Source organism: Agrilus planipennis, unplaced genomic scaffold (assembly GCF_000699045.2).
Source record: "Agrilus planipennis isolate EAB-ADULT unplaced genomic scaffold, Apla_2.0 scaffold34, whole genome shotgun sequence".
NCBI classification, from domain to species: domain Eukaryota; kingdom Metazoa; phylum Arthropoda; class Insecta; order Coleoptera; family Buprestidae; genus Agrilus; species Agrilus planipennis.
The window spans coordinates 480,521-494,882 of NW_020439170.1; the positions used below are offsets into that span (position 1 = coordinate 480,521).

The 14,362-nt window shown below is 33.5% G+C and overlaps 2 protein-coding genes across 2 annotated transcripts in view; both read left to right on the forward strand.

The window, feature by feature from the left end:
* Positions 1-6,415, forward strand: part of LOC108739509 (kinesin-related protein 4) — a 30,303-nt gene extending 23,888 nt beyond the window's left edge. The window contains exon 3 of the mRNA XM_025977957.1: positions 6,009-6,415. Within this exon, the coding sequence (XP_025833742.1) occupies positions 6,009-6,403 (395 nt within the window). The 3' untranslated portion in view covers positions 6,404-6,415. The remainder of the gene's footprint in view (positions 1-6,008) is intronic.
* A 7,340-nt stretch (positions 6,416-13,755) lies between these two features.
* Positions 13,756-14,362, forward strand: part of LOC112903956 — a gene marked incomplete at its 3' end in the record, with an annotated part of 13,305 nt that continues 12,698 nt past the window's right edge. The window contains 1 exon segment of the mRNA XM_025977945.1: positions 13,756-14,000. Within this exon segment, the coding sequence (XP_025833730.1) occupies positions 13,833-14,000 (168 nt within the window). The 5' untranslated portion in view covers positions 13,756-13,832.

A 14,362-nucleotide genomic window follows, 5' to 3' on the forward strand; every position in this document is an offset into this window, starting at 1 on the left:
TGGAAAGAATAGGTAATGAAACTTATTAATGGTGCGAGCATTTTCTTTAGAGAGTTTCTATAATATAGGCAGGAAAAGATCAATAAAAAATGTTGCTTTAACGAATATTGTTAATGCTTCACATTAATGTCAGTTTGTTCTTTCATTCTGGGGAGTTTGTGATGCCCCTAGAATTCTTTTCCCCTATATATTATATAGTATCTCTACTTGAAAAGATTGTGATTAAAAGATAGGTAATATCCTGGATATTAGATGTGAGCCTATGAATTAATTGAATCTTTTAATTAATCATTTTACATTTTACATGTTATATGAGGATACAGTAGATAGAGAAGGTATTAGAAAGAATAGGAGAACAGTGGGCGCTATGGAAATCAACAAGAAACAGGTGAGATTTCATGGAAATGAAGGACTAATTAAAGATATAATTTAGAAACAGAAACAGGAGTTAAGATTAGACTTAGATCAGATTACTGCATACAAATAGTTAAGAATGTGGGATGTTTTAGTTTCATGGGTATGCGAAGATTAGCTTAGGATAGGAAAGAGTGGAGGTACGTGTTCAACCAGTCTTAGGACTGACGAACTTATGATGGTGGTAATAATAAAGGGTCAAATCGATTGTTTTTAAGGCATTTCACGCATCACTTGCCGTTTTTGTACAGTCTTCAAACGAAAAATGGTCTTTTTGGTCATGCCCAACAAACATTCATACGGTAGAACGTTATTAGGTAGGTGTATGTATGTATATGACGATCATTGACGTTTGTTTTCGCGGATCATAAACGTTGTACGTATTTTATAAGATGGCAAAATATATGGTCAGTTTCATTAAATTTCTGGTTTCGTCGACAGATTTAGGACGGGAGGCGTCGTGCAGTAAATTTCGCATCTGGGAAACGTAATATTTCGCAAACAGGATCAGAAATGTGCCACGTTAAGTCGTAAAAGCAAAGAAAAACAAATTAATGGAATAACACACTTACGTATTTACATTGAAGTTTGGGCTGCAGGTGTTTTCTTATTACCATTTAGGTAGGTACCTGCTACTATAATACAACCAAGGTGTTTCGACAAAAATAAAACAGCGAACGTGAAGGCAGATTTAAATTTGCTCCAGTGAATTCATGTATTTGCTCCAGTTGTGAGAGGCCTTACGTAAACGATTCTTTTCGGGAAAAAAAAACCGGAAAGAAATCTCAAGAAAAAATTGTCCCTTCGACAGCAAATCTCCGGAAAATTATTTTAAACTTCTTAACAAGAGATGATTTGTTGCATGTATGACAATTAAGTTTGCATGTTAGTCTTTATTGATTGACAAGGTTTTACCCGTGATTTCGCTCGCGTTGATGTCAAAGATCATCAAAAATACCATAATTTGATAAACGGTCTTCACCAGGATAATCAGGATAAAACTGAAGTTTCTAATTTTCTAGGTTAAAGATACACTTTGCTTAGAATGACAGCGACAGTCTTTCTTTACCTTCTTTATCGAGATGAAAAGAAATTTATCTACCCTTGGGAACAGTACTTTTTTTTCTGGATAAAATGTGTTCTTTTGTGTATCCTTGACAATGTGCGTACAATATTTCATTATGATCGGTTGAGTAGTTAGAGCGTCAAATGGTAATAAACTAACCCACATTCGCAATTATAATATTAGTTAAGATTTTGTCTAAGGAGTCATTAGTTCCAAACGGTATAAAGGAATCTATAAATTTTGAACTATACTTACCTTAATATGAATAAATATTGCTTAATTCCTTGTTGTAATCTTCATGAAACAAAGGTACAGTAAGCAATCTATGAACACTTCAATAGAAGAATGGGTTACGTTTGGTGATACTGGATGACAGGATTTATTTAACAAATGGTATCAGTATGTTTTTTTTATGGAAGATAGAAAATGTATGCCTATTATGTTAGAAAAGTTATTTTTTTCTTCCAAAAATAATTTTCCGGGAAATTTTCTTCTAAGGTAACATTTTTACAGGGGCCTTTCTCTGAGGAAAATTTTTTACAGGGTTTTTTCCGGGGGAATTTTTTCCTAGATTCTCTAAAGGGCTACAGAATGATAAAATGGTGTTTTATTAATAGCTAAAAATGACTATAGACGCATTTTTAGGGTTCCTTTACAGGCTCAGCAGGTTGTTAAATCGATAAGTTAGTTGATCAAAAAAAATTTGGTAAATATCCAATTGAAAGGGTAACTTTAGTACAAAGCATTACTGCCAGTTTGCCCACCAGTTTGAAACTAAACTAAAAAAAAAACTAAATCCCAAAATTCCATTTAAAACGTTAAGAAACCCATTAGTTATTAGAATAAAAAGGAGAAAGAATAGAAGAGATAGGATAGGAGCACATTTTATTAGAAATGAAGGATTAGTCAGAGGCATATTAGGAGCGAAAATTTTCAAAATTTAGTTATATATTTTATAGCAGCCTACCTATAGCCAAATATGCAAATAAGTCCAAGATCGAAATTTATACAGTTATGAACTAGAAATGATCTCCTTTAGGTACAAATTGCGTTTATACTCGAGTAATTTTGTTAATTTTCATTAATTTTAATGTGATATACCGTAATCTTGTGAGGGTGTTCGAAGATTATGTCTGATAGGTCAAAGCGTTTAATACCTTTATGTAATTAAGCTATATCATACCAACGCTTTTCCAATAGTTTGCTAATTTATGTTGAATTTCATGCTACAATTAACGCATCCATACATATGTATATAAGATGATCTATAATGAAACCGTATAGATATTAAAAACAAGAAGATTCATCGGTTAGATATTGACAGATAAATTGTAATTATTGAACTTTATCACTTTAATATCTATATGAAAAATTGGTGAAATATATTTGTAAAAAGTTTGCTATATCACGTTGTCTTTCTCAAAACATGCATGCAATGGAATATTTTCAGTTTTCAATTCGGCAGTTGTGTAAGGGGTTAATTTTGCCCATAAAATGAAGTGGTTCATTCAAAACTTATGATTTCTTATTTGGGGAGAGGGAAGAGAAAAAGTTTTTAGGGCACATTCATTAATTATAAGATCCCAAATTGGAGGACAAGGGTTTAGCAAAAATTTCTAAAAGCCCTTTAAATGATTTTCCGTTAACTTTTTAATTCAAAGAATATACAGTATATATTATTTAAAAATTATGGGATAAATCTCACGTTAGGGGGAGGCTGGTCCTACTACATCATAGCAAATCTCACCAAAGGAGAGCGTCCAAATTAGGCTGCAAGTGTAACTTGAGTTGAGTGGCATGACTTTTTAAACTTTGCTAATAAATAATTGTTTAAAATATTTTTATATTTGTGAAACGAGAATGAAAAAATTGACGCTGAAACTGTTTTGTAATTATTAACCTATTTTATTTACGTAAAAGGGATACTGGGAGTTAACAAATATCCTACGGTTTCTTACGTAAGGAGAGGGGGTCAGACGGGTCAAGAAATAGCGAAAATAGTCATTAATTTGTAGGCTGTTGCTCCAATACGCGTATGCTACCTTTAACGTAAACGTAAAATATTTCTTAAAGGACATGCTAATAGGACCATTTGGAGACTTTTCGTACAATTTTTAATAATAACGGAAAAGATCAACGCCAGTTATTGTTTGATATTATTTCATTTACTGCGAAATGCTTCCACGTCATTTAACAAAAACGTCGAAGCGGATTTAGTTACTTAACGGTTATTTTCGCGGTTATTTAAAGCTTTTATTTGCTTTGGCTTAAGTTATATTCTTTTACTATACTTTTTACGCATCCCAATTTAAACAACTTCAATTGCTGGCAATAGAACGAAATTAATGAAAACAATAACAATTTAATGCGATGGTTATTAACCTTCATTTCTTTCAAACGAGCACAAACACATATATGTACGTGCGCACATGTCGTTTATCAGGAATTAAAATTCTTATTTTGTTTTCGTTATTGTTATTGTTTTATTGGAATTATGATAAGAGCAGGTGACGTTAAATCGACAACAAAACGATACAATAAGGACGAGTACCCTCTTATCATTACGAACAAATAAAATTAGGAACGTAATAAAACAATAACGTAATTGATGCTTCCTATGTTGATAATAATCTAAATGAACTATTTCGAAACAGAAACGAACTGTGCTTTTTAATTTCTGAAAAACTAGAGGATAATTTTTCGTACATTAATACTAGTAGTTTAGAAATGTAAAGCTGATAAAAAAAAATGACTAAAATAAGGAGTTATTAAATTATTATGCCATTTGTAGCGGAGGGGATAGGTAATTTAGCCATTCTTTGACAAATTGTGAAAAAAAAATCATTTAAAGATGCTATAGTAAAACATACTTGAGGGTGAAAACGGATTACGTTTATTAATACGGTATTTCATACAGTAATAGGAGCGATCTGGTTTAATGTTACGTAATATCCTGGGGGTAGCACAATACGTGATGGATTGTGATGTTGGTGAAAGAGTAACTGAAAACCAGCATTTTTGAAGGGTGAAAACTAATCACGAATACTATCTAAGCACTTTATAAAGTTAGGGGTGGCAGTTAAGCTAAATGTAACAATATTCTTTCTAGGATGAGTCAAGTTATGATGCTTGAGAAGGCGGAATTAAAAACCAGTAGTTTGTCTAGTACAAGGAATATTTGAATAATCTGTAAATATCTACTAATAAATTCAATATTTTTTATGAGGAAGACGATTATTTTCTATTTAAAATTGTTTATCATCGTCTATAACTTGCTTGTAAATTTCCAAAGTGTGTAATGTGATGATACAGGTGATCTCGAGAATGAGTGAATGCAGGTGAGCTATCTAGAATGATATCACTTTGACATTAAGGGAAAGGTAAAAGAAGAAATAAGGAGGCAATAACAAATGTAATGTGTAATAGGCATTACAATGAAGTTTTGCCGGTAGGTGAAGTGTGAGGATGTGTTATGTATTTAAAGGTGTAAAAATAAGACAGATGAGAAAATTCTGGCTAGGATCAGGTGTGGAAATGTTGGAAGACGGCAGGCTCAATTGTTGTAAAGAAACCTTGAAAAATCAGTAGGAAGAACTTAAGTTTTATTCATACCTTAGGTTTCAAAAGAATTAAAGAAAATATTCTTTAAATTTCAAGTCTATCTTAATGTTTGAATAACATTGAATTTTCGGCATTAAATAATTTTATAATATGTCTCAGAAATGTTACAGATTTTTGGCTATTACAATCTTAGTTTTATTAAGATAAAAAAAAAATGATCACTTTTCTTTTTGATGTTTGAGAAATAGTCTGTGTTTTGAGAATTACTGAGATTAGTTGTAAGACTTTTTGAAACATATTACCCATTGCAGTTCTGTTATTCTGGAGAAAAAAATAACTTGCATAACTGGCATCCTTAAGCTTAATGATTCACCTGCGATCAAGGATTATTCATTTGTTGTGATATTAAGATCGAAACAGTCTTATTAGAAAGTGTGGATGGTGTGATTAGGGATCTTATCGTTAGAAGACGTTTATACATATTTCGTAAGTGAGATGTTCCGTGAATTTTGAGAATTACTGAGATTAGTTGTAAGACTGAGAATTTTTGGAAACATATTGCCCATTGCAAATTTGTTATTCCGGAGAAAAAGATAACTTTGCGCCCTTAAGTTTAATGATTCACCTGCGATCAAGGATCATTCATTTGTTGTGATATTAAGATCGAAACAGTCTTATTAGAAAGTGTGGGTGGTGTGATTACGGATCTTATCGTCAGAAGACGTTTATACATATTTCTTGAGTGAGATGTTCTGCAAAATTCGGCAAGTGGGACGAAGTGTGTGACAAATAGGTGTATTTTTGTTTGTTCCCGTCTGCCTGTTTCTATTCGTATACTTAATAGATGCCTGCTTATGTAGAGTGAGAGAGAAAGAAGAAATGCTTCCCACATCCGATGTTAACGGCACCGCCATTGACTAATAATCCTTAATAATTATTGTCGTCCTTTCGTCTCACCGTTTAGCAGGTGCTGCGGGAGTGACGTCGGAAACGGTTGAGTCGTCGACGCCGACGGTCGTCGGTGTCGTCGGTGACGTTGGTGGCGTCGGTACCAACATCGGCGTCGTCGACGTCGCGAAAGCGACGCAGACGCAGATTCGGGAAGGACGAGCGCGTGGCTCGGCAATGGCTTCGTCGACAGTCGCGCATCAGGAAATGGACGCGAACCACAAGGCGAGACGCAACAATTCTTCACTCGCGCACCAGGAGAATAAGAACATGGAGGAAGTTGCCGCAACTAAGATTCAGGCCAGTTTCAGAGGTTACCAAGTACGAAAACAACTCAAAACTAAAGTGAGTACATGCGTACTGCTTTTAAAATCAATCGTAAGTAGATTTAAGTTTTTTTTATTATTAATTTGAAATTTTAATTGAAAGTGTGACAGCTAGCCCAAAATATTTTTTAAATGTTCCTTAAAACAATTAAAATTATTCCAAATTGTATGCAGTGGCTTTATCTTTGTTATAAATTTTTTAATTCATGTTATCAGTTGTTTTGCTAAGACTTGTTGAAACTTATTCATTAAAGATTAATAAGAATATCCATTCCCATCAATTTCTTCGTTTACGCAAAACTTTCAGTTTAATTTACCTATTGCAGTATTTATAAGTTTTGTTTGCTTTATTAACTTTTATGAAAGAAGAGACATTAACAACTTCGTACTTTTTCTAAAAGTAATCTAGTAATAAGAATGAAAAGTTTTTTGTTTATTATTTACATAATCCAATACTGTCGTAATGTCCGTAATTGCAGTACAAAAGCTTCTTCAAGAAAGATTATGAAAGAATATTTTTGTGCTTTTGTGAGTTATTTTCTTATTATCTGATTTTCACAATCTTTCCTGAAGAAGTTTTCGTACTGTAAAGCAAGACGTCGGTGTTGGATTATGTAAAGAATAAAGAAAACATTATTTCATCATTTTTATTGCCAGATTAGTCCTGTTAAGTGGTACTAAGTTTTTCTAAATCTCGTGATGTTTTCTGATAGTTCCTATAAGTATAATTAACTAATCTTTAACAAAAACAATTCTGCGAAGTTTCGCAATGAGATTTGATGCTTTCTCAAGTGGAAAAACTTACGGGGTCGAAAGATTGATAGAAAGTTCTTCAGTGGGTTATAGGATAATAGGTACTGTAATTTCATGATTTATAACAAATATCTATGAAATTACGCTGTAAATTTCGGTTTAATTTAGTTTTGTTTATTTAATCCGGCTATTTGCTTGAAATTTTAGTTAAAAATCCTCAATAGAAAAAAAAACTTTAAAAGGCAAGTAGGGAAAGAGCGAATATAAAGATAGGAGACGAAAAATTAGAAGAAGTGGCTGATTTTAGATATTTAGGTCAGATAAGTCAGGATAGAAGGAGTAGTAGGGATCTAAAACAGATGAGAGCGCAAGGTAGTGTCGCCTTTAATAAAAAGAAGTCACTTCTATGCTTGCGAACGGTTAATTTAGAAATTCGAAAAAGGTTGTTAAAGGTGTATGTTTGGAACACGGCGTTGTACGGGTGCGAAACATGGACAGTGGACGCGGCGGAAAAGAAAAGGTTAGAAGCGTTCGAAATGTGGTGTTATAGGCGGATGATGAGGATATCGTGGGTAGAAAAGGTTAGAAATGAAGAGGTATTGGAAAGAATAGGAGAACAGAGGACTCTATGGAAGTCAATAAAAAATAGGCGAGATAGGTTGGTAGGACACATTCTCAGGCATGAAGGTCTAGTCAGAGACATATTAGAGGCAGAAACAGGAGTAAGGAGGGGTAGAGGTAAACCTAGATTAGATTACTCTTGTTAATAGTTAAGGATGTGGGCTGTTCTAGTTTTAGGGAAATGCGAAGTTTAGCTCAGGATAGGAAAGAGTGGAGGTACGTGTCCAACCAGTCTTAGGACTGACGACCTTATGATGATGATGATGATGATGATGAAATGGCAAAAAATTTAAAGTTACAATACAGTGTCATTAAATTATCCTCATCTTGGAATACACCATGTTTATCATAATATTTTTCGTATAATTTTGATTCGTATAGTTTGCGAAAATAATAACGAAGTTGTTATTTGCGACAAATTGTGATATATCTATTTGTCGTGATTGCGAGGGAGATTTGGGTAGACATATTATAAAAGTAAAATTTTAGTAAAAAGTTGGCACCAATATTTGCGATCCGCTCCAAGTGTGAACGTAGATCAAAATGTTGATTTTCAAATAGAAAACAGACACCAGGCAGTTAATGTTAAAAAAAGAAATACAGACCCATTAACAATTAAAATAGTAATAAATAAACCGTCATTTTAAAAATCTGTGTAATATTATTATTAGACATGCGTGTAGGTAATATACGGTAGTGGCGAGTTGAGAGCATCATCTAAGGCTGCACCATCTCCTGAAAAATACTACCTGGTATGGAAAAATTCATACAAAGACCTTTAGTCATCTTTTTCGTATCCAAATATTAAAGTAATACACAGTTATAAAGTCCAATAAATTTAATTGAAAGCTTTATTCAAAAGATTTCGGGAGTGGTGTTAGTTTAGGACAGTTTTCACAGAAGCAAGTGATATTTTCAGATAGATATGCTTGAGAAAACATATTCTATACGTTCGCCCAATTATTTCGCTAGTGAAACGACATAAAAAAATAATAATGACGATAAAGGAACATATAATATATACCTATGCTCGGTAAACGTTTTGAATTACCTGTATGAGTGCAGTAATGAGATGTAAACTAACAAAGAAATTATTTTGTATAAATTAAGAAATATTTTTACGTGGATATTGTACTTTTTTTTGGGTGATGAAAGTTTGCGGTTGTTTTTTTGTTGGCATTTATAACGTCAAAACCAACGTGTAAAGTAATAAATTCATAGACTTTTGGCATCAATTTTTATTTGTTTACCGGAATTTGAACGTATAATTATTTTTATAAGCCATTCTATCACGGGAACCTTTAAAAGTTGTTGAAAGGGCTGTACATCACTTGGCATGGATATTTTTTTTTGACGTAGGTAGTGGTCTAAATTTGAGTATAGATAATGAAGGAGTGAATAGACGTTGCGATAACTGATTTTAACGTTTAGTTTACAAAGATTGAATATAGGGAGAATAATCGACTTTTGAAAAGAGTTATAGGTATAATTGGGACTATCAAAACTGGGAAAGTCAACAGTAAATTATCTGTGAGAATGGATGTACCTTCTTTCTTGTTTCGTCTTGCTGCGTTTTGAACACGCCCTTGTTTAGTTAGGAAATGCTTCATGAGTAGTATAGCCAAAGTGAAAAGATATAACCGAATAATAGTAAGCTGTGCAGAGGTTGTAGGATGCTTAAGTATGCAAAAGATCAGGGTTGACTTTATGATTGCCTGGTTGAAATTATATCTTTAAACAAGGGTCTTTGTTTTCCTAAACTCCTGAAAATGTCGAACTTCCTTTAAGGTCCGAAGCTGGCAACATGCTTGTCCGCATCTCTTTCTGTTACACATTAATTGGTGTAATGTTATTCCTTTTTCTTTATTAGTGTCCGCTGCAATTCCTACCTGACATCTCTTTTCTATGTTTGCGGTATTCCCTACAACGTCTGTCGTGAGTAAAGGTGGGCGTTCTGTCAGTAACCGCTTTAGTCTAGTTAGTAAGTTGAAAGAAAAAAGTAAATGCGACAGTTTTATTGCAGGCTATGCCAATTTTAAACTTCTCAACTATAGGTACGCCCAAAAACAGAGCAAAACAAATTCCAAAATCTACATTAGGTACGCAAAAGATCAGGGTCGGCTTTATAACTGCATGGTTGGAGTTATATTTTCAAACAAGCGTCTTACTTTTCTTAACTTCTAAGAATGTTGAACTTTGTTTAAAGTCTGATGCTGGCAACATGCTGAAATTCTGCGTATCTGCATCTCTTTCTGTTACATATTAATTGATGTAATGTTATTCCTTTGTTTTTTATTAGTGTCCGCTGCAAAGATACTCATGATAAAGAAAAGTGGGATATAAAATTAGAAACTCTTTTTGTCCTGTGTATGTACAATGTACAGTCATGTTCATTAAAAATTTGCCATACGGGGCAATGCATCGTTCAACATATGATAATTGTCTTTGTGAATTCTGTTTTTGGACTTTAGGTGAATTATTTACAGTAATTAAGATTTCTAATTCTAACTGTGATGAGTTACTGTCTGTGTTTGTTTTCACAGAACGTAATTGTATTTACAGTCAATAACTCTCTAAACATTTCTATTATTATCGAATCGTCTTGCTCCTTAACATTGCTCTAGATTTACGGTATATTTGCGTATAAGTTTAGAATGAAAGAGGTTAGCAATGATATACCTCGTAATTAATGGAACACTTGCATGTTTTATTGCACAACATTTTCAAAATAAACGGGTTTTGTTTACAATTCCCGAACGAGAATATAAATGAAATTAAAAGTTTTCAAAGGTCAGCTAAATATTCTATTACAATTCAGCCTAACCTAGCCTAACGTTAGTTTAGAAATTAATTAAATATTTGGTACTTGATAAAAAACGTCATTTCGAATTTCACTTTTTTGGACGTCGCCCTCCCCCTTCGTCACGCTAAGACACTATTAGAAACCCCTCCAACAAATATTACGCCGTGAAAGCTAGTCCACCCCTCCTTCCTATAAACGATTTTTTGTGATTTATAATAGCAATGAGAATGAGTTTCTATCAAGGTGAAAAATTTTAAGAAATGTCAAGCTAATAAGACATTTTTTTAACACATTTTCTTCGAGCCCGTCCCTCCTTGTTATATGTCGTCACTCTAAGTATTATCTCTCTATTAACCCCTTAACTATTGTCGTAGGGAGTATTATTATGTATGTTATGATTATTATTATTGTGTGTATTAGATTTTGCACTCAAGAAGATCCATTTTATAAAGGAATGGATTGGCAATTGTTAATTGAAAAATGACGTGTTGACCGAAATAAATATTACTTTTGATCCTCGTCGTTCTTGTGATGCAGTTTAAAAAGCGCTATTCTTAATTAACTGTTAACGAAATTGAAGTTGAGCGTAATAAAAATTATTGCCGTTTAAACGAGGGAAGTAAATTGGAGTAAACTTGAGTTAAGTACGGTGTCGTTAAAAGTGTTTATTGCTTGTATTAACAACGCGTGATTTTTATGAATGACAATCACGTTGTAATACACGCACACTGTTAATAAGTTTATCACATGAACCTCCATGTAAATTGCATAATGTAATATGTACTGAAACAGCGTTTGAGGAAATACAGAGAGGATGGTCGTCAGAATAATAAAGTGCGATATTTCAGAGTCAAATGATATTCATTTCTAATCATATCGCACATCAAGCTTTCGGAATTACTAAGTATTTGTATTTTCGATAAAAGACCAAAAAAGTGAATTTGATCCTTTGAACTAAGAAGTGTAAATCTCGGCTGCTTTCGGCAAAAATCTATTTTTTGGGGTCGTAATATGTTGATGTGCTTTCGTATTATTGATGTAAGGAAAGAACGGTAGTGGATGGTGAGATTTTCATCAAAGGACTTGTCGGATGTGGCGTTCTTTTGGTTATTCCCACTTCGAATGAAATGCACTGTATTTTCCCTAAGTAATGTTTTTTATTTACACTATATTACACTTAATTTACTGTATACACTTACTAGCAACACTATTTGCATTAATAAATTGTATAATCAATTTGGTTGTTGTGCATATAAGAAATTTTGGTTTTTTGATTGATATAGAATTGTTTGTAATTGTAATTGTAATGACTTGAATTGAATATTGATCGTTGGTTATGAATTGTTGGATATGAGTTTGTTGAATGTGAATTTTTGAATATGAATTGATTGTTGGATATAAATGAATATGAATGCTTTTCGTGCTTTCAAATCTCAGTATTTATAATAGGTACTGAAGAAAGCGACACGCCCTAAACAGGCATCTTTTGGGGTAGGTAACTGTGAAATACCGAACCTCAATAAATTCGGTATTTCCGCCAATATCATAAAGTTATTGTTGGTCGCAAATGTTTACTTAACAGCTACTTCGAATTTATCCTAAACTATAGACCTAATAAAATAAAATATTCAGAAAAACGACTTAAGAAATATGTACAGTAATATACAAAATAACACAACACCAAACAGGACTTTTCGAGAAATCCCTGGTGCTGTCTTTCTTCTTCCAGTGCTGTTGTTAATGTTTCTGGTTATAAATTTTAGAAAAAATAAAAAGGATTAAAGGTGGTTTCTCGTGGATCTTCTGATTTTCTGTCTGCAAACCGCAGATTTTGGCTCATTTCATCGGTTCCTTGGGTATGCCTCACTAAGTCAAGTTATATTACTTTTATCGGCCATATAAACTAATAAAACTACAAATATTGATAAAAATCCACAGCCACGAAGTGTTACCATCAGAGATGCGTACTTAATATTTGTACAGGGCACGAAAAATAGACCCTAAGCGAAGAAGTGAACTGTTTATATGACTGACAAGCGCCAACGTTAGTAGCCATCAATCAACAAAACGTTTGACAAAAGTCAAAAGAATAAGAAATCAAGCCAAAACTTCACCAATTGACACCTACACACATTGCTACGCAGAAAGTCAGGTCGCGGTGGCAATAGCTACTTTTGAATGTTAACTGATGACCCATTGTTTACATTCAATTAATTTTATTGTTGCTGTTTTTTCAATCGTTTTAGTATCAATTAAAGTTTTGCCCGTGTGGACATAAACTTTGGCTAATTTTTGAACGGAGAGGTTGAAGTTCTCTATTATGACTTTTTTCTTAATCTGCCCAATAACTCAAGTTAACACGGGATTCTTTTTTAATGTAGAGTAGAATTCTGAATATCCTAATCCTGGTAATACGAAATTCGTTTTATCCGAATGAGATGTAAAATAATTTCTCCGTTTTAACCGAAATAGTTTAAAAAAATCCCTCGCATTATTCGAAATAAAAGTAAGTGTGTTCTGTGGGAGATTACTCAAGCATGTTTACTAGAGTCATTGTTATTTATGTAATTTTAGTCTTTAATTTATCCAAATTTTCGATTATTCCAATTCACATGGGTCAATATTATTTCTGATAGTTGGGATGACTTCTGCTTTACACGTATACTTTGATACCAAATTTAAAATTGGTACATGCAGAGAATACAATTTTCCATGCAAATTTATTTTCCTCATTTGATCCCCTCGGGGTTTCGGTTATCGCAAAATCCACGAAAAAATAGTGAATGGAAAGTATCTCCGGAGAAAAAGATAACTTTGCGCCCTTAAGTTTAATGATTCACCTGCGATCAAGGATCATTCATTTGTTGTGATATTAAGATCGAAACAGTCTTATTAGAAAGTGTGGGTGGTGTGATTACGGATCTTATCGTCAGAAGACGTTTATACATATTTCTTGAGTGAGATGTTCTGCAAAATTCGGCAAGTGGGACGAAGTGTGTGACAAATAGGTGTATTTTTGTTTGTTCCCGTCTGCCTGTTTCTATTCGTATACTTAATAGATGCCTGCTTATGTAGAGTGAGAGAGAAAGAAGAAATGCTTCCCACATCCGATGTTAACGGCACCGCCATTGACTAATAATCCTTAATAATTATTGTCGTCCTTTCGTCTCACCGTTTAGCAGGTGCTGCGGGAGTGACGTCGGAAACGGTTGAGTCGTCGACGCCGACGGTCGTCGGTGTCGTCGGTGACGTTGGTGGCGTCGGTACCAACATCGGCGTCGTCGACGTCGCGAAAGCGACGCAGACGCAGATTCGGGAAGGACGAGCGCGTGGCTCGGCAATGGCTTCGTCGACAGTCGCGCATCAGGAAATGGACGCGAACCACAAGGCGAGACGCAACAATTCTTCACTCGCGCACCAGGAGAATAAGAACATGGAGGAAGTTGCCGCAACTAAGATTCAGGCCAGTTTCAGAGGTTACCAAGTACGAAAACAACTCAAAACTAAAGTGAGTACATGCGTACTGCTTTTAAAATCAATCGTAAGTAGATTTAAGTTTTTTTTATTATTAATTTGAAATTTTAATTGAAAGTGTGACAGCTAGCCCAAAATATTTTTTAAATGTTCCTTAAAACAATTAAAATTATTCCAAATTGTATGCAGTGGCTTTATCTTTGTTATAAATTTTTTAATTCATGTTATCAGTTGTTTTGCTAAGACTTGTTGAAACTTATTCATTAAAGATTAATAAGAATATCCATTCCCATCAATTTCTTCGTTTACGCAAAACTTTCAGTTTAATTTACCTATTGCAGTATTTATAAGTTTTGTTTGCTTTATTAACTTTTATGAAAGAAGAGACATTAACAA